Here is a 13,716-nt window from a genome sequence, read left to right as displayed (position 1 = left end):
GAGAGGGAGGGATGGAGAGAGGGAGCAGGAGAGAGAGGAAGGTGAGAGGAGCGGAGAGGAGTGGAGAGAAAAGATAGAGGGAGAAGGAGAGAGGCAGGGAGGGAGGGAGAGGGGGAGGGAGGGAGAAGGAGAGAGAGAGAGGCAGGTGAGTGGAGAGGAGTGGAGAGGAGAGAGAGATGGAGGGAGGGAGGGAGAGGGAGAGAGGCAGGTGAGTGGAGTGGAGAGAGAGATGGAGGGAGAGAGGGAGGGAGGGAGAAGGAGAGAGAGGCAGGTGAGTGGAGAGGAGTGGAGAGGAGAGAGAGATGGAGGGAGGGAGGGAGAAGGAGAGGGAGAGAGGCAAATGAGTGGAGAGGAGTGGAGAGGAGAGAGAGATGGAGGGAGGGAGGGAGAAGGAGAGAGAGAGGCAGGTGAGTGGAGAGAGAGATGGAGGGAGGGAGGGAGAAGGAGAGAGAGAGGCAGGTGAGTGGAGTGGAGAGGAGAGGCAGCCATCGATCCTCCTGGCTGAGGGAAGAGAGATCATGGACCGGCTCATTAAATCTCGTCTGTCACACCAAGAAGACGTGCTGCAAGTCAATAACAACAGAGCAGCAGGACTACAGGAAGCTGTGTGTGTGTGTGTGTGTGTGTGTGTGTGTGTGTGTGTGTGTGTGTGTGTGTGTGTGTGTGTGTGTGTGTGTGTGTGTGTGTGTGTGTGTGTGTGTGTGTGTGTGTGTGTGTGTGTGTGTGTGTGTGTGTGTGTGTGTGTGTGAAGGTAATGAGCTCAGTAATAGCGATGACATTTCCAAGTAGAGAGCATGCTGAGAGAAGGTGAGAGAGAGAGAGCGAGGGGGGGAGAGAGGGAGGGGGGGAGAGAGAGAGAGCGAGGGAGAGAGGGGGAGAGAGGGAGGGGGGGAGAGAGAGAGCGAGGGAGAGGGGGGGGGAGAGAGAGGGGGAGAGAGAGAGGGGGAGAGAGAGAGGGGGGGAGGGGGAGGGGGAGAGAGGGAGGGGGGGAGAGAGAGAGCGAGGGAGAGGGGGGGGGAGAGAGGGGGAGAGAGAGAGGGGGAGAGAGAGGGGGGGGGAGAGAGAGGGGGAGAGAGAGAGGGGGAGAGAGAGAGAGAGGGGGGGAGGGGGAGAGAGAGAGAGAGAGAGAGGGGGGGAGGGGGAGAGAGAGAGAGCGAGAGAGGGAGGGAGGGGGACAGAGAGAGAGGGGGGGGAGAGAGAGAGAGAGCGAGAGAGGGGGGGAGAGTGAGAGAGAGAGGGGGGGAGAGAGAGAGAGAGATCAGATTTGTCATCCAGTGTTCAAATGGACACGAATGTTCACACACAAACACACACGCTGAAAGAACTCGGTTCAGCGGAAGAGATGGGATTTGTTTTGACACGGTCACACGTTAGACGTCACTGTGTTTAGGACGGGGCCCCACAGTGCCTTCTCCCTACATTCAGGTACAGGATACTGAAATGAGTCCCTTGGCTGTGCTGTATGTAGCCTGTATGTACAGTACCCACCACCATGGACGGATTATGAAATGATGGGCCCCTGGACACAGACACGTAAAGGGCCCGTCCACACATTTCATTTATCGCCTTTTTGAATTTGCCCAATGAGACGGCATCCAAATCCAATTTGAAGATAATTCGAGAAATCTCTCAATAAAAGCAGCTTTACCAGCTCGGTTTTGACTCGAGGGACCTAGTGGGGAGGACTTGCTTTTTGGATGTCTCAACTATGGGCCCAAAACCGTTGAAGGGCCCATATTACATGGAATACTCAGAACACAAATTAAAAAAGTATGATAATTTCTTTCTTGTGACTTGTTATTGACATAAATGACTAAGCCCTTTGACTATGCCACAAGAAAGGGGCCCCTGAGCTCTTGGGGCCCCTGGGCCCGGTAGACCCGTTCGGTAATATGTCTTTGCACACCACGCTGTACCTTATACCGTAGTGGAAAACTGTACTCCGAAAAAAAAAAAAAAAAAGTAGCCTCGTTTCCCAACATGCAAACTAGTTTTAACGTTATCGCCGTCGGCGATGGACAGCGTTCCCGGCCGAGACGTCCCGAGTCCCGTCCAGAGTGTCCTAAAAGCCCCGTGCGGACGCGACGCTCACGCCTGTGCCTTCCGCCCCCAGTTCGTGGAGACCATCAGCAGCAAGCAGAGCGAGCTGGACACCTTCATCGCCGAGGGCTACAAGACCGCCCTGTCCGAGGAGCGCCGGAGGTACTGCTTCCTGGTGGACCGCCAGTGCGCCGTGGCCAAGAACAGCAGCGCCTACCACGGCAAGGTAAGGGTTAACGCTCTGGTAAACCTACCATGGCAAGGGAAGGGTTAACGCTCTGGTAAACCTACCACGGCAAGGTAAGGGTTAACGCTCTGGTAAACCTACCACGGCAAGGTAAGGGTTAACGCTCTGGTAAACCTACCACGGCAAGGTAAGGGTTAACGCTCTGGTAAACCTACCACGGCAAGGTAAGGGTTAACGCTCTGGACTACCTACTAGGCAAGGTAAGGGTTAACGCTCTGGACTACCTACTAGGCAAGGTAAGGGTTAACGCTCTGGTAAACCTACCACGGCAAGGTAAGGGTTAACGCTCTGGTAAACCTACCACGGCAAGGTAAGGGTTAAAGGAGTAGTAAAGGGAAAATGCATGGAGGTTGCCAGTAGACAGACAGTCAGTTTTATTATCCCCAAGGAAATTGACATTGTCAGCAGCATGAAAACAGTCAGACACAGATGCAGTCGGTAGGTTGTCGGTAGGTTGTCGGTAGGTTGTCGGTAGGTTGTCGGTAGGTTGCCGGTAGGTTGTCGGTAGCTTGTCGGTAGGTTGTCGGTAGGTTGTCGGTAGGTTGTTGGTACAGTAGGTTGTCGGTAGGTTGTCGGTAGGTTGCCGGTAGGTTGCCGGTAGGTTGTCGGTAGGTTGTCAGTAGGTTGTCGGTAGGTTTTTGGTAGGTTGCCGGTAGGTTGTCGGTAGGTTTTTGGTAGGTTGTCGGTAGGTTGTCAGTAGGTCGCTCACTCAACAACACAGCAGGGACAGGGGACTGCGGGCGTCGGCCGCACGGCACCCTGGGTAGGACCGGGAGAGCAGGGAGGCGATGGAGAACGGCCTTCGAGGAAGATTGTTGTGAAACATGTTAGATAAGAGCTGGGCTTCACGCGGGGGTGGACGCGTGGGAGGAGCTGTAGTAATGAGAGAATCAAGGACTGGATCGTTAAGTGTTATGTCATGACTATCACACTGCACAAATAACAAGTTACATAAATGACATTGTGATTTTTTTGCTTAACTGTACTGTAGGTGGGATCCTACAGTGAGACGCTATACTGTATCATATGTTGCATAACTGTGTGTGTGTGTGTGTGTGTGTGTGTGTGTGTGTGTGTGTGCGTCCAGGGGAAAGACCTGCTGACCCAGAAGATCCCGGTGTGGCAGCAGGCCTGCTCGGACCCTAACAAGCTCCCGGAGCGGGCCATGCTCCTGGCCCAGCAGATGGGGTCCGTGAGCGGTGCCCTGGGGGGCTCCAGCCCCCTGCACGCCTCCAAGACCAACCTGGTGATCTCGGACCCCATCCCCGGGGCACAGCCCCTGCCCGTGCCCCCGGAGCTGGCCGTCTTCATGGGGGGCGGGCTGGGACACCAGGCGGTGAGTTTCGGGGTGGGGGGGGGGGTTTAACGGGGGCGGGGTTCGAGGCTGAGTGGAGATGGACGGGGGACAGTGGTTTTTACCACAGGGACAGCTTGTCGCCGGCTGTTAAACACGATGCTGTCGGCGGTCCTGTCTCGGTCGCAGCGGGAACGGAATTAGAGATCGGAGGGGGCGTGCGCGTGTGTATGTATGTGTGTGTGTGTGTGTGTGTGAGCGAGGAGAGCGAGAGACAGAGAGGGAGAGAGAGAGAGGGCCAGAGAGACAGAGGGAGGGAGAGAGAGGGAGAGAGAGGGAGAGAGAGGGAGAGAGGGAGAGAGAGGGAGAGAGAGGGAGAGAGAGAGAGAGGGCCAGAGAGACGGAGAGACGGAGGGAGAGAGAGAGAGGGCCAGAGACAGAGGGAGAGAGAGAGAGCGACGGGGAGAGAGAGAGAGGGACAGAGAGAAAGTGAGATGAATAAGGCTTCCCTGATTGGCTGCTGTGGGGGAGTTAATGAACCGCTGTGATCTGAGACAGCTCAACCATCGCTGAGCCGGGGAAACAGACACGCATTTCCATATAGAACCTTTAACCAGGCGCCTTTTATTAATGAGCCATTCACAACTCTAAGAAAACAAGACGGATTAACTCTCGGAAAGTCAATTCCGCAGTCCTCCTGCAGTGCCCAACTCCATTTGAAGAAAGTGCAACGCATCTTTTTCTAGTAAGCAGTACTTGTAGAGTCTAACTGTGTGTGTGTGTGTGTCTGTTTGTTTGTTTGTGTATGTGTGTGTCTGTTTGTGTGTGTGTGTTTGTGTGTTTGTGTGTGTGTGTGTCTGTGCGTGCGTGCGCGTGTGTGTGCGTGTCTGTTTGTTTGTGTGTGCGTGCGCGTGTGTGTTTGTCTGTGCGTGTGTGTCTGTGCGTGTGCGTGCGCACGCGCGCATGTTCTCCAGAGGCTGCTGGGCTCGGACGGCATGTCGCTGGTGAACGGGACCACGGGGGTCCACGGCGAGGAGTTCTGGAGCGAGGCGGGGGTCTCCCAGGTCCGGCCCGTCTCCCCGCAGCCACAGGCCCCGCCCCTGTCCCAGCTGCCCCAGCGGCAGGTCAGCGAGGTCTACTCCAACACCCTGCCCGTCCGCCGGCCCGCCCCCGCCAAGAACAAGAGCTCCGTGGGTAAGAGAGCGCAGAGGCTCCTCCCCCATCCGAACGGTCCGACTCCGCACCGGAGCGACCGGAACAGGAGCGCCCCCCGGTGGCTCGTCGGGACGGGGGGGCGTACCGTGTAAAGGGTAGTCCTTAGTGGAGTGGCCTGGGTTCGAATCCGAGGCTGTACATGTCTCTCTCTCTCTCTCTCTCTCTCTCTCTCAATCGCTCTCTCTCTCTCTCTCTCTCTCTCCCACCCACCTTTCCTGTCTGTCCTTCAACTGTCCTATCCTAATAAAGAAATAAATCTATTTATATTAAAAAAATATATCTTTAAATTATCGTAATTTACCACTTAATTGATGTCACACTGTGAATTTATAATGGTGCAATGGGGTGGGGTTTTCAGTGGGAGGGTATTTTGTTCAAGTATTTGAAACTGCATTTACTGTATTATTGTATTTTGTATAACTTGAAAACTTATAAAAAATACTTTGGAGAAAGAAATAATCTTTTAAAAACAAAAAGAATGACCGGTCCAGAAAGGCTTGATGAGGGGAAGGTAGCAGTACGGTATCGAGCGGCATCACTAACGCCCCCCCCCCCCCTCCCCTCCCACCCCCCCAGGCGAGACGCGGACCCTCCCCCGGTCCAGCTCCATGGCGGCGGGCCTGGAGAAGAACGGCCGCGCCCGTGTCCAGGCCATCTTCTCGCACGCCGCCGGCGACAACGGCACGCTGCTCAGCTTCGCCGAGGGCGACCTCATCACCCTGCTGGTGCCCGAGGCCCGCGACGGCTGGCACTACGGCGAGAACGAGAAGAATAAGATGTGAGCGCCCCCCCCCCCCCCCCCACCCCCCTCTCACACACACACACACACACACAGTTTAACTTGTTAGACATGCGCTGCATCACCCGTTGGGTTTGCGCTGTCGTACGTTAAGGTCCGCCGGTTCTCCGGTTGATTCTGACTCTTGTGCGGTTCCCCTCAGGCGCGGCTGGTTCCCCTTCTCCTACACCCGGGTTCTGCCGGAGAGCGACGGCGAAAAACTCCGTGTGAAGTAAGCGCCGGCCCACGAGACACATACGGAGTCAACGGGGCGTACGGCGCGTGTTTTTTTCCCGACGCTAACCGCTTACCGATGCTAACCGCTAACCGACGCTAACCGACCTCCTCTCCTGTCTTCCCCGCCCCCCCTCCAGCCTCCACCACGGGAAGAGCAGCAGCACGGGGAACCTTCTGGAGAGCGACATGGCGCTGCCCATGCCCGACTACGGCCTGACCGCCCGCCTGCTGGCGCAGAGCCTGGCGCAGACGCGCCCGAGACCCTACAGCATGGCCGGCTTCACCGCGCAGGTGGGCGCTAACGCTAACCGCGTGGTTGTGATAGCGTGGTCCGAAACACACACACACACACACACACACATAATAGAACAGGGTGTAGTGTGTTCAGTCCGGTGAGGTGTTGGGTGACTCTCTCAGCAGCGTTGCTCATTGTCACGCCAACACAGTGTGGGGATGAGTAATACTGCAGTGACTTGGTGAGGAAAAAAAATAAAATATGTGCGGGTCTCTGGCGCCCCCTGCTGGACACGCGAGAGTGGAGCGTAACTGTTCTCTCCTGTGTTGCAGCCTGTCCTTGAGGACTACGACAGTCGCTTCGCTACGAGGTAAGACCCTTTACATCAACCTCCTTGAATAGCGATCTGGTATGACTGGTGTCACCGGCCGCGACCACGTCAGTGACATTGACGAGCGTAGATCCAGAAAGCCGACTTGACCGGACGGCAGGTGACCGTGTAGTCATAGGACGCGGTAGACGGCGTGTAATCCCAGGTGGCTCAGAGCCAGAACACCTTGACCGATGCTGTGTCCAAAAAAGAAACGTACTGTAGATCCAGGCGCTCTGAAAAAATGATTTGGGAGGGAAGTAGTAATGTATAAAAGCCTTTAATGTGTCGGGCTTACATAATTAAACATGTCAACATGTTTTGACCTTGTCGGTCTTCATCAGGACATGTGCGCTCAAACAAATCGCCCCTTAAATTAATTCAAGAGGACACCGAAAAGGGCGGGGTACCTGACAGATGCTATGCCCCCCCCCCCCTTAGTTTGGTGAGGGTTTTTACGAGGGGGGGGGGTAACTGTACAGTAGGACGACGATCGTCTGCATTCCGCCGATACAGGCTCCTCCCACACGCCAGTGAGCGCCTTGGTCACTGATGGACAGCAGATGTAACAGGAGTTCAAGAAAGCGTCTCATTTCAGTGTAAAATGTGACCGAAACGTGTGTATAAGCTTCTCTATAGGGGTTTATGGGTAGTTAGGATTGGGGGTTTATGGGTAGTTAGGATTGGGGGTTTATGGGTAGTTAGGATTGGGGGTTTATGGGTAGTTAGGATTGGGGGTTTATGGGTAGTTAGGATTGGGGGTTTATGGGTAGTTAGGATTGGGGGTTTGTGGGTAGGATTGGGGGTTTATGGGTAGTTAGGATTGGGGGTTTATGGGTAGTTAGGATTGCTTTCTTCCTTCTGGTTCGTTTCTGCACCCTTGCTTGCTTTTGCTTCAGCTTTTCTAGGTGCCGTAGTCATACAGCATATTATTATTATTATTATTATTATAATTATTACTATACAGCAGCTAGAGCAGAGTTTCACCCCCAAGCAGGCAGAATGTCCAGTCACTTTATTCTGACCGTCAAGATATGACAGCATACTGGATCTCACCTGGTATCGTACAGTGGGGGGGTGACTAGTGGATGACTGTGTGTGTGTGCGTGCGCATCTATCTATGTGTGTGTGTGAACGTTCATTTGTAAGAATCTCGGAGGTGACAGTGGGAAGTGACGTCATTGTGACCTCATGCTGGTGATGTCACTGCCCGTGACCCTGGGTCGTTTCACACGGCGTGCGTCTGCTGCTGAGTGTCTGGTTCTGGGTCAGTATTTTTAGCCCGATTGACTCCGGGGTGGAGCTACTGTACTCACCCCAGAGCTTTTGACTAATCTTACACCGGACCCATCTTGCCAAGGAGATGACTTTGATTACCTCATCAAAAGTAGCCTCTGGGTTTTGCGTTTGCCATCTCTGAGGACGAACCAAATTCCAAATTAACACTTTATTTTTCAAAACAAACCAAGACTGATTGTGTTTACAAAGTTTTTTTTCGAACCATCACCAACATGCAGAGCTCCCTGCAGAGGAAGCGGTCATGAGGTAACCAGAGGTCTCATCTCCCTGACCGCGGCCGGCGTGTTTGGTGTGGTAGATGTAGGCGTTGAGGGGGGGGGCGGAACAGCGCCCCCTCTTCTCCTACACTCCTCCCAAACCCGCCCGAGCCCCCTTAGCGGCCGTCTTGTGTCTCCATTTCTCTCTGAGTGTGTCCGACCTGGCAAAGTTCCTTCTCTCTTTGTTCCACAGTTCCGATGATGGCAAATTGATTTCGACTGTGTGAGAGCAGACAGACAGACAGACACAGGCAGCTCCGGATAGCACAGGGGCCTCCCCTCACTCCCCCCCTCCTCCTCTCTCTCTCTCTCCCCTCTCCCTGTCCCCCTCCTCTGTCCCCCCCCCCCCCCCCCCCGCCCGCACTCACCCCCTTCTCCAATGGAAGAAGCCGGTCTCATCCCTCCTTTCTGTCCTCTCTTCCTCCCTCGCTCCTCCCGGCGGCGGTCACGGTAGCGGTTGGTGGGTGGAGGACGGCGGCGGCGAGGGAGCGCGTCTGCCGCCGGGCCCCGCAGCCCCTCGGGTCGGCCTGCTCCGTTTCGGACCCTGACCCCTGACCCCACCCCTCCCCCCCCCGCCCCCGCCTCCTCTATCTTACCGTGTCTGTAACGGAAACCCGCTCTCGAAGAAAACTGCCTTTTGCCGCTGCTTGGTCTTCTTCGCATGCACACGGTCGTGCCGTTTTTGTCCATCCGGAGGACTTTTTCATGTGCTGTGTTTACTGTAAGCACCCGGAAAAAAAAAGAGCTAGCGTCGTCGCGCCGAAGCCGCCGCGCCCGAGTGGCGTTTCTGCTCGCTCGCCACGGGGGACTTGGGACTTTCTGAGGCGGCGCCGGGCTCGGCGCGTGGCGAGGCCGTGCAGGTGTACTTTCCTGTTTTTTTTTGTGTGTTTTTTTGAGCGATTGTGTGTTTTTTTGAGCGATTGTGTCGAATCGCGCTGTGCTTTGTGTCAAACGCTGACGTTGGTTTCCTGTCCAGAAGGTGTGTCCTATATGCCTTACTTCTGAATCGCTACTTTCTTCTGTGGTACCTGTAGTTCATGCGCTACTGAAATGAAATCGACGTCAAACTGAGGTTGTTGAACAGATTTCTTAGCTGTTTTCCAGGTTTCAGACCCAATTTTACAATCCCCCCACGAACAAATGAATTATACTGAACGATCAGACACGTATTATACAGGTGCATCTAAAAAAAAAATTGAAAATTGTGAAAAGTTCATTATTTTACGTAGTTTAATTCAAAAAGTGAAACCTTCATATATTATAGATTCGTTACACATGAAGTGAAATATTTCAAGGCTGATTGCGTCCACGTCCACGCTCCACGTTGATGCAGTCATTTGTGCAAAAGGAGCCCTGACCAAGTATTGAGTGTATAAATGAACACTGAACATACATAAAATCATAAAGATTAAAACAAAAAAAAGGCTTGAAATATTTCACAGTGTAATGGATCTAGAATACATGAAAGTTTCACTTGTTGAATTAAATGACAGAAAATAATCAGCTTTTTCACAATAATCTCATTTTTTGGGATGCACCTGTAATTATGATTATTACAAAGCCTACCTCCCCGTCCCCCAACAATCGCCTTCCAGCGTCCATCCTGTCCTTACCTGGTCTGTTTTATTCTGAGAGGACATTGGGTCTGTGGACGACCTCGTGTAGACCTCGGTTTTGAATGCCACTTAAACACAAATCCGACCTTTTTCTTAGTCAGCGAGGGACGCTGATTCACCCTTAACTGCTACTGTAGTTGAACAAAAGAGAAGTCGAATTTCTCTAAAGCCTTCTGTGTTTTTATGAGTGATTGTGTAGATGTCGGTCTTTTCTTTGAAAAACACGTCACTGTCCTTGTAAACAGATTTGACAGAAAAAGAAGATGGGAATGTGTTTATCTTATGCATGCTGTGGGGGATCCCAGAAATGTGATGCTGACCTTTGAACCTGAATGTATGGTGACTTTTTACAAAAGTATTCTAAATAAAACTATATATCTATATATTAATAAACAGTTTGGTCAGATGAGAGATCTATTCTGTCAATTAATGACTTGTATACATTTTTGATTTAATAACATTTTTAATTTCTATTTCGCATGTCATCATTCTTTCAAATGATGGCGTAAATAGTTCTGTTTTCTAGCCTGGCGTCGCCAGCCTGATCTCGCCAGCTCACGTTCTATTCAACTCCGCAGATCAGTCTGGATATCCAACCGTTCTAACTGAATCCACTCAAACCCAGATTTGTCCGTGCCAATCACAACCGTTGATCTAATATGGGGCGGGTTTAATAAGAGGACGGAACAGAGGAGCGCCGTAGAGGAGTTTTCTCTGATTGGTTGAAGGTTTATCCAATTGCGTCCAGAGGCGTTTTGATCTACGCCCGTGGGTAACGCCCCTTGGGAATCGGAGAGCGACTGTGAGTTTCCAGACCCTCGGTTTTTGGGGGCGTTTGGGGTCTGGCGAAGCCAGGCTACATGTTTTCTCCCTCTTATCCATATTTTTCTCATTTATCTCATATTTACTGACATTTGTCACTCATGCAGTTCTGTCTGTCTGTCTCAATGACAACTGCACTGTCACCCTATTCTTCCCGTCACTCCCAGACCACTGCCTGACATACTGTGTGTGTGTGTGTGCGCGCGCACAACTACTGTATCCCTACAGTATGTGTGCCTCTCCTGTATGCCCACAGTATGTGTGTGCCTGAGTGTGTATGTGTGTGTTGTATGTGTATGCGTGTGTGTGTGTGTGTGTGTGTGTGTCCTGCAGATGCTCCCCTCTCTCCCTGCTTGCTGCCTGCCTCGTTCTCTCAGTCCCTCTTCTGTGTGTACTTGACTTGTGTTGCCTTGTTTGGGAGACAGCCAGGGTTATGGTCAGGGTTCTAGCACACACACACACACACACACACACACACCATCGGACTCACTGCTTGACCCGTTACCATAGCAGCAAAGGTTCTACTCTAAAGTACTAGCGAGCGAGACCCTACACCCAACACCACATCTGGAGAGCGATATTAGCCTAGCAGCGCATGTTGAGCATGGAATGATGATCATCTCCCATTGTTGCTGTGTGTTGGTGATGTACGGTATGTTCATGTCGCACCAGACTAACCAGCAGTGCCTTTGATAACTGTGACCAATGCATGATGGGAGTCTGCCAGATGAGCCAATAAGACACTCAAACCCAAGGGTTCTTTTTACCTTCCAGTTTGGGTCCAGAATTGTCCCGGTTCTGAGAGAACAGGACCTCCGTAAGTCACCAGTCTCCAGCGCCGTTCAGCCAACCTCTCACTCTCTCTCTTCCTTCTACTTCCTGGTTCTCTCTGCTGTCATTGGCTGTCTGGCTTCAGTAGGGTGCTGGGCATTTCTGGTTCTTTTCTAATCTTTGGCCTCTCTGGATTGGCTGGACGCTCTACGGTGGGATTAGGGTTTAGCCAATCAGGGAGGTCCTGGGTTGCAAAAGAAAATAGTGTTCTCACGTAGGTAACGTCGTCTGAGAAGACTACATGCATGTCTATTCACATTTAAGTCAATGTTAACGCTTCCAGTAATGAAGTAGACGATAGCGTTGTCTTTTCACCACTTGCATGCCTGCTCTAACTTTCAGTAGATAATTGATAACGTAACTATGAGCTGTGATCAGACGATTGATGCATTTGGGAGGTAATGGGAGTTGACCACATCCCTGTGTGTTTTATACATATTAACCATCTCTGTCCCTTGCCCCCCCCCTCCTCCTCTCTCTATAGCGACCGCGCTCTGGAGGTCTACCTCCGGCCCACCTTCTCCGACGACAGATCCGCCCCCATCTACTACTAGCGTGGGCCACCCTGACCCCCCCCCTCCTCCCCCTCCACATCCCCCTCCCCCCTCACCTCCTCAACCGACCTGCTTCTGGACGCCAGACAGGACAGACACAACTGTCCCTGTCGTCGTGTCCAGCGCGTAGCTGACGTCGTCCTGGCCCAGCGAGACGCGGAGCGGCAGCGCGTCTCTCCGAGGGGCGACGGCGGCAGTAATTTAGTCCCGCTAGGCCTCGTCAGCTCACAGCCCTTCTGTTCTCACACCTGTTATGCGCAAACCAACGAACAGCACAGTGGATCGGGTAATTTAAAGTACATATTTAGAGTCTTTCACGCTGAGGGGATGCAGTGCGGTAGAGTTTCTGTTACAGTAGCTGAATTAGGTGACACTACAGAATCGGATCATTTACAGTACAGAGACACGAGAGGTGTTTCTCTAGGGTGGGTGCCAGAGATGTTATAGATTCATAACTTACAGTTACTGTTAAATGTGCAACTAATCATGTTACAACTCATTGGGCTTCAGTATTCTTTGATACGACTTTGTAAATGTACAGTAGTGTAGAGTCAACGGACTAGCTATTCGAACAGTTTCAGCAAGGGTAATGCCACACCTTAATAAAGGTGTATCACTACTGTTGTCTTCAGAGTAAAACCTGTTCTGGGTGAAATAGTGTACAGGTCTCAAGTCAAGGTATGATAAGACGGCGAACGCCAGATCACATCTAGGAGTTCAAGCTTCACAATGCTACTGTACATAAACCCATGGTCCGGTGTAACCTACTGTACAGTAAAGCTACGCTTCCAATTCTAGGTCATTGTAAATATGTTCTGATCCAGTATCCCCGTTGCATTATGGGGACTGTGCCTTCTACTGTTTGTAATAATAAAATAATGCGCTAAGCAGCCTCAAGCTGAAATCACCGACCTAAAAAGACACTGCTATATTCAAAGGGAACACGCATCTGAATTTTACTTGTATATTGTTATTCAAAAAGTCACTGGGACTATAATTGATGTTTTGTTTTTTTCTTTTTCTTTTATTTAGCCGAAATAGTAGAAACGCAGTTTTACTGTTGACGTTGAAAAATGTCATTCTTCCATTGTCCTTCTAGAGGATCGTGTTGTGCTGTCTGTTATAAACGCTGGGACGCTGTTTCAGGGCTGAGACGGGTCATGATGACCCATCACAGCGCAGCAGAGAAGCCAATGTGAGGACGCGGGTTCTAGCGAGCTAAAGAAGGACATTAACACCAAGGGATGAGGGAAATTAAGACCGCTAGGCCTGTGGATGAGTCACATACTGTAGCCCGCTGGCTCTGGGAGGGGGTCTCATACACGTTTTATACTGTTTTATACGTTTTCTCACCTTGTCCAGTGTTCTTGTTTTGTCCCTGTTTACACCCGTCCCACACAGGAAGTGCACACCCATGACCTTGTGTGAAATAAAAATCAGTGGACACAACACCGGACATTCCTTTGTGTCGTGTCGTGTCGTTTATGATGCGTCTATAAACGTGCGATTCACACATGAACAAGTCACAGACACATGAGGAAAAAAAAAAAACTGGTTGTATTTATTTGTTCGGAATAGTACAACAGCCATGACATTGGGGTGGGGGAGGGAGGGGAGGGGGGGTGGACATAGCCATGATGTTACTACTGGTGCATGGACAAGCCCTCCTCACTTCTCTGTCTTCCTCTTAGCCAATGGGCATCGTAATATCTCTTTGGCAAAAATCAGAGTACTATCCTCCGTCGTCAGTTACGTGTGTTTTCTAAGTGTTCGTAGAAAAATAGCGGCGATGCCGTCTCTGGCGGAGTGTGGAAAGGCGGGGGGAGGAAACGGAATTGGCACTTTGAGCTACTCGGTGAAGACGAGGAAGAGGAGGAGCGGCCGATGCAGCAGCAGTAAAACCAAGTCAAACTAGCAGGTA

At 51.8% G+C, this 13,716-nt stretch overlaps 1 protein-coding gene across 1 annotated transcript in view; it reads left to right on the top strand.

The window, feature by feature from the left end:
• Positions 1–13,203, top strand: part of LOC311309839 (BAR/IMD domain-containing adapter protein 2-like) — a 22,621-nt gene extending 9,418 nt beyond the window's left edge. The window contains exons 4-12 of the mRNA XM_084439164.1: positions 2,114–2,266; positions 3,375–3,623; positions 4,556–4,775; positions 5,373–5,574; positions 5,738–5,806; positions 5,949–6,102; positions 6,379–6,416; positions 11,185–11,227; positions 11,726–13,203. Coding sequence (XP_084295290.1) covers positions 2,114–2,266; positions 3,375–3,623; positions 4,556–4,775; positions 5,373–5,574; positions 5,738–5,806; positions 5,949–6,102; positions 6,379–6,416; positions 11,185–11,212 — 1,113 coding nt within the window. The 3' untranslated portion in view covers positions 11,213–11,227; positions 11,726–13,203. The remainder of the gene's footprint in view (positions 1–2,113; positions 2,267–3,374; positions 3,624–4,555; positions 4,776–5,372; positions 5,575–5,737; positions 5,807–5,948; positions 6,103–6,378; positions 6,417–11,184; positions 11,228–11,725) is intronic.
• The last annotated feature ends 513 nt before the right edge of the window (positions 13,204–13,716 follow it).

The sequence above is a fragment of the Borostomias antarcticus genome, assembly GCF_949987555.1.
Source record: "Borostomias antarcticus genome assembly, chromosome: 5".
Classification (NCBI taxonomy): Eukaryota; Metazoa; Chordata; class Actinopteri; order Stomiiformes; family Stomiidae; genus Borostomias; species Borostomias antarcticus.
The sequence above is the reverse complement of the archived record's forward strand: the minus strand, read 5'-3'. Positions and strand labels throughout refer to the sequence as shown.